Genomic DNA, 6,326 nt, shown 5'->3' on the forward strand with positions numbered 1-6,326 from the left:
TCGTCACCAACGCAAGAGACACCGGGTTCGACTCCGGCTGTCGGTGTTGCCTCCGGCTTGGGCCGGCCGCCATACTAACTCATTGGCAGGGTTAGCGGGTGGAAGTCGATGGGTGGGGATTGGACGTTGTGGACAGCGACTCCTACAGGTCGGTTGGGGGACGCCTGCACAGCAGAGACAGGAAATGGCGGGGGGGTAGTGTGAGCCTCCCACACGTTACACCTCGCCACTGAGAGTCCGCGCTGGCAGGTGAAAAGATGTGACAGGCTGCCTCCTCGTGTATCGGAGGGGACACGTGATGCAAGGCTTCTATCCTCCCTACAACCGGCCAGTGGGGGGCATATGTGAGCAACGTTCAAGACAGGGGAGGGGAGAATTGGCACAGTGGAATTGGGATGGGAGAAAAATAGAAAAAAAGGAGAAAAAGTGGACCAAAAAAATAAAAGCAGAAGTATGTCAATGAAAAGGCCGGTAAAGCGAGACCAGGCCTGCTCCTGTGACCTGCATGCGGCTGTGTGTTTGGTTGCATATCTACTAGTTTCTCTTCCTCTTTATTTTGGTTGGGTTTGGTTTCGGACAGAATGCAGACTGAGAGCAGTGGAGTAGTTTACCCATTCTGTTCTCTTCTGTTCTGGGGTTTAACCACATGGTCTGTGTTTGTATTACCTTGTGCGGTCCCAAAGTCCCCGCAACAATAGAAAACCAGGAAACGTGTCATCGCTTGTGTCTAGGGACACACGACACACACCGATACCATGTTTTTCCACTGCCGATACTGATAGAAAGTACCAAACGTTCAGTGTCGACTGTTACTGACTACCACCCTTTTAGTATCTGCTGATAGCGACTGCCAAACTTTCAGTATCGACTGATATCGACTGCCAAACTTTCAGTATCGACCGATATCGACTGCCAAACTTTCAGTATCGACTGATATCGACTGCCAAACTTTCAGTATCGACTGATATCGACTGCCAAACTTTTAGTATCGACTGATATCGACTGCCAAACTTTCAGTATCGACTGCCAAACTTTCAGTATCGACTGGTATCGGAGCTGTTTCAGCCTGGTATCTGACCTGTTTTAGCCTGGTATCTGACCTGTTTCAGCCTGGTATCAGACCTGTTTTAGCCTGGTATCAGATCTGTTTCAGCCTGGTATCAGACCTGTTTTAGCCTGGTATCAGAGCTGTTTTAGCCTGGTATCAGAGCTGTTTTAGCCTGGTATCAGAGCTGTTTTAGCCTGGTATCAGACCTGTCTTAACCTGGTATCAGACCTGTTGTTTTAGCCTGGTATCAGACCTGTTTTAGCCTGGTATCATACTGTTTCAGCCTGGTATCAGACCTGTTTCAGCCTGGTATCAGAGCTGTTTTAGCCTGGTATCAGACCTGTTTTAGCCTGGTATCAGACCTGTTTCAGCCTGGTATCATACCTGTTTTAGCCTGGTATCAGACCTGTTTCAGCCTGGTATCAGACCTGTTTTAGCCTGGTATCAGACCTGTTTTAGCCTGGTATCAGACCTGTTTTAGCCTGGTATCATACTGTTTCAGCCTGGTATCAGACCTGTTTCAGCCTGGTATCAGACCTGTTTTAGCCTGGTATCAGACAGATCCAATACTAGTATCATTATCACTGCATCCTCACTTGGCAATGTCATCTTGTGTAATAACTTGTGTGTGTTTTAATGTTTTTTTTTTTTTTTTTTTAACAGGGTCCGTGTTAATTAAGAAGGCTGTTGCCAGATTCCATTATTCCAGCAAAGAGGTATGAGCTGGAAAACGCTGCGGTTCCATAGCCTGAAGTCGTATGTACTGTAGTACAGGTCCAAATTTGATAAAGATCCGTTCAGAAATGAGTGCTTGAGAGAGGTTTTAATAAACCATGTCCCAAAGAATTCTGGCCGTTGTGTTGTAAGAGGTTAACAGCTGGGAGAACGGAAAAGAAAGATGAAGAAAGAGAGACATGGTAGCAGGGTTTTTAGTAGTGGTCTATCTCCATGCTCTCATGTTCTCTCTCTCTCTCTGTCTCTCTCTCCCTCTCCCTCTCTCTCTCTGTCTGTCTCTCTCTCTCTCCCCTATTCCAGCCAAAGTCTGTGTGTGAAGAGGACCTGTAGCAGACGTCCGTGGACTCGTCTTGAGGTTTTCCACTTGTGTCCAGAGCTTCATGGAGGACGTTTGCCTGTTGCATATCTACACACACAGACACACACACACACGCACACACACACTGGACAAAACATATGGACGGCTGCTTCTATCATCAACTGAATTGACCAGAGTGCCTAAAAGAACAGTCTGCCTAGGGAAAATGTCCTTTTTGTCTTTACAGAATGAGGGGTTGTCCCAACACTGAGAACATGTTAAATTATGTGCTTTTTCTTTTATTATTTTTTTATTGTTTTTACTACCGGGCAGTCCGGTAGAGAGAGAGAGAGAGAGAGAGAAAGGACGCCGGGTCCGGGAATCAAACATAGGAAGGACATAAGAAAAGAAACGAAAACCTAGTCACCTATTAGCCATGCGACTAAGAGTTAATGCAAAATTTGCAGATATAACTGCCATTAGGAAACAACAAGCTCTAGTAACAGAACCCAAAATAATAAACGATACATTCAAAAAATTCTACTCCGATTTGTATAATTCAGAGACGACCTTTGATCAAGACAAATTAGACACATATCTTAATCAAATTACTCTCCCTAAACTTTCGGAGGACGACGCTAAACAGTTAGAAGCACCGATCACATTAGAAGAAATCAAGAAGGCCATATCCGAAATGAAAAACGGCAAGGCTCCCGGAATTGACGGTATCCCATCAGAAATGTACATTTCTTGCTGGGACATATTTGGACCCTTATTACTAAATATGATCTTATACTCAGTCAAAGAGGGAAGCTTCCATAAACACCAAAATATCGCACTCATTTCAGTTCTTCACAAAAAAGACAAAGACCCCACTGAGTGCGGTAGTTACCGACCTTTAAGCCTCCTCGGAACCGATGTCAAACTGTACTCTAAGATATTAGCCATCAGATTGCAAAAGCATATGACGTCTTTAGTTCACCCGGACCAAACAGGCTTCATAAAAGGTCGCCTGATCAATGATAACATAAGGCGAATACTGCACGTACTAGACGCAGACAAAGAGGACACCACACCTAAGGCGATGCTATCCCTGGATGCTATGAAAGCATTTGACAGGTTGGAATGGTCGTTTCTATGGGCAGTATTAGAAAGGATGGGGTTAGGAAAAGGATTCATTGATATGATTAAAGTACTATACAAGGACCCATCGGCCAGGATTACAACAGGCACATTCATCTCCGATATCTTTCCGGTATCACGCTCAGCCAGACAGGGTTGCCCTCTTAGTCCCGGACTATTCGATCTATCATTAGAACCTTTAGCACAATTTATAAGACAATCCCAACACATAGAACCAATAGTAATCAAGGGCACACAACATAAAATTAGTTTATATGCGGACGACGTAATATTGTTCATGCAAAACCCCAACAACACATTGCCGCATATACTCAAGTTGATAGAGAACTTTGGTGATTTATCGGGATTTAAAATAAATTGGCCTAAGTCGGCTTTTCTTCCTCTTAACATCAGTGCAAAAAAAGACACAACCCTCCCAGGTGCGATACCCATGGTCAAACATTTTAGATGCTTGGGAGTGGAAATATTTCCCACCATAAGACAAACGGTGAAGCACAATTACACAAAAATACAGAACAAAATCAAAGACGACCTGGACAGGTGGGCAAAACTTAAAAACTCAGTACAGGCAAGGGTATCAATAGTTAAGATGGATGTATTACCAAGAATCAATTTCTTCAGCTCAATGCTTCCGTTACCCCCTCCAGAGGGCTACTGGAAAAGGTTACAAACCTCCACATACAAATTTATTTGGAATAACAAACCACCTCGCATAAAAAGATCCACCGCACAGAGAAATAAAGCAGACGGTGGCATGGCAGTTCCAGATTTTTTACAATATTTTAAGGCCTTCACATTAAGACCACTGAAGATATGGTTTGACCCCCAGGCCTTGGTATCTTGGAGAGAATTAGAAGAAAACATAGTAGCCCCACAGAGACTAAAAGACATAGCACACACTAAACTTTCAATCAAGCATTGTGAGCGAGAATTTGGTCCAATAATTACCCATGCAATCAGAACATGGCGGGAAACACAAAAGAAATATCCTAACCCTCAAGAATGGCATAATCACACTCCCATATTCAATAACAATGCACTCTTAATGCGAAAACGCCCTATAAGATTCCCTATATGGGAAGAGCAAGGCATACACTCATTAGGGGATATTTTTAATAACAAGGGCCTTTGTAGTTATGTCGAAATATGCACAAAGTTTAACCTCACCGAGTCCACATGGCTTTTTTACATACAGTTACGACTTAGTCTGAGGTCTCACGGTGTTCCATTACTCATACCAATTGAACACCACAGATACCACAAATTTTTCTATGAAAGAGAAACATTGGGAGGTTTTGTATCAGGTTTTATTATCAATTACTAACGTCCTCGTATGAAACCCTTCAACTAGACACTGTCTGGAGGAGGGATATACCAGACCTGGAAAATGACTTTGATTGGCAAGGAGCCTGGGCAAATGTCCGACTTACATCAAGGAACCCGGATCATCAACAAATCAATCTGAACTATATTCACAGGACATACTTGACTCCTATAAGGCTGTGCAAAATGGGGCTTAAACAAGACTCCAAATGCTCCCAATGTACAAATGGGGACGAAGGAACATTTATGCACATGTATTGGGACTGCCCACCAGTTAAGGCATTCTGGAAAGATGTGTCCCAACAATTATCAATACTCGTATCTTGGAATATACCTGTACACCCCTCGGTATTACTATTGAATGATGTTTTTGAGTTTGCAGTGAATCCACAACTAAAGAGATTGGTTTTATCGGGTATCACAGTAGCTAAAAAAACTGATCGCATCACGTTGGTTTCAACTGGAAAAAATGTGCCGAAAAGTGTGGTTTCTTACATATCTCGATGTGATATATCAAGAAATATCTACAGCAAGAATTCTGGGTCTCAATGTATCCAAAATGTCAATGTGGTTAGAAGTGGTGGAGAGAATAAAAGCTAGCTTATAATGGTAGTGTCTGGTTAGGAGTGAGGGATAATGGAGGTACTATCCAAGAGGGGGTCCGGGAGGGGGGGGTTAGAGCTGGAGCATATGTGTGTAGGGTTTTAGAAAATAGGTATTAGGGGTATATTATATACTAACATTTATATAATTGTAATTTCGCTGGATATACACTGTATACGGTTAAAATGTTATTATAGACTAATTTTGTTTTATCTTGTTTCTGTACTTGCATATATTTTAACCACCTTTACTGAAAGTTTCATTATGCATTGTGTGTTGAGTACTGACTTTTAATAATTTTTGTTTTGCAATAATAAAAAAATATATAAAAAAAAAGAAAAGAAACGAAAAAAGAGGGAGGGAGGGATGGAGGTCAGACTCATGTTAGTGTGTATCCAGGTACAAAGTTACAAGTGACCATCTCTGCATAAACGTATCTTTTTTCAGTTGCAATTGTGCAGTCATTTCTTCCATTGTATACATCTGTCTCAATCTCTTGGTCCATTGTTTGACTGTCGGTGGTTGATTTTGTAACCATGCCATAGTTATCATTTTCCTTGCTGTCATATCAGTTTAACGATGAACTGGCAGTGTGTGCTCGTCCTTCCTCGTGTATGGAAAACAACCCACAAACAAATCCAAGGAGGGGTCCGGGAGGGGGGGGGTTCGAGCTGGAGCATATGTGTGTAGGGTTTTAGAAAATAGGTATTAGGGGTATTGTGGAAGTGAATCAATGAGACGAGCAGACGGAGTATCGAGTCTCTGAACTTTACTTCCAAACAAATCCAACAGAACCAAGGTACAGCCACACCCTTAAGTCAACTCCCTCCTGTCACTCAATCAGTGTCCATTCTGAAGTGAGACACCTCCCTCTAGTGTCCACCACACAGGCCCCCCCCGAACATTCAGAATTGACATTCAGTGCAACACCAAACAAACGGAACTGAACACAACAAACCCCCAAAAACAGTGCACCCAGTGTCTTCAGTCTCTTTTAGGAGGTCTGACCACGCGGCCATAACGACTGTATTTAACAGTCACAGGGAACGTGGAAGGGGAAAGGGTAAGGGTAGGGGCAGGGGGCCGTCCCCGCCGCCGCCGAGGCCTCGCCGGTGGAAAGGTAGGGGTAACAACGGCCGGAGGGCATGGGACAGGGGAAGACTTGGGTGGCCGGCG

The 6,326-nt window shown here is 43.5% G+C and overlaps 1 protein-coding gene across 1 annotated transcript in view; it reads left to right on the forward strand.

Moving 5' to 3' along the window:
- The window catches only part of LOC311245552 (uncharacterized protein), a 46,044-nt gene extending 40,445 nt beyond the window's left edge, over nucleotides 1-5,599 (forward strand). Inside the window, exons 8-9 of the mRNA XM_084335440.1 lie at nucleotides 1,712-1,764; nucleotides 2,084-5,599. Of these exons, the coding sequence (XP_084191566.1) occupies nucleotides 1,712-1,764; nucleotides 2,084-2,113 (83 nt within the window). The 3' untranslated portion in view covers nucleotides 2,114-5,599. The remainder of the gene's footprint in view (nucleotides 1-1,711; nucleotides 1,765-2,083) is intronic.
- The last annotated feature ends 727 nt before the right edge of the window (nucleotides 5,600-6,326 follow it).

This window comes from Notolepis coatsorum (assembly GCF_963971535.1).
Source record: "Notolepis coatsorum genome assembly, chromosome: 1".
In the NCBI taxonomy this organism is placed as follows: domain Eukaryota; kingdom Metazoa; phylum Chordata; class Actinopteri; order Aulopiformes; family Paralepididae; genus Notolepis; species Notolepis coatsorum.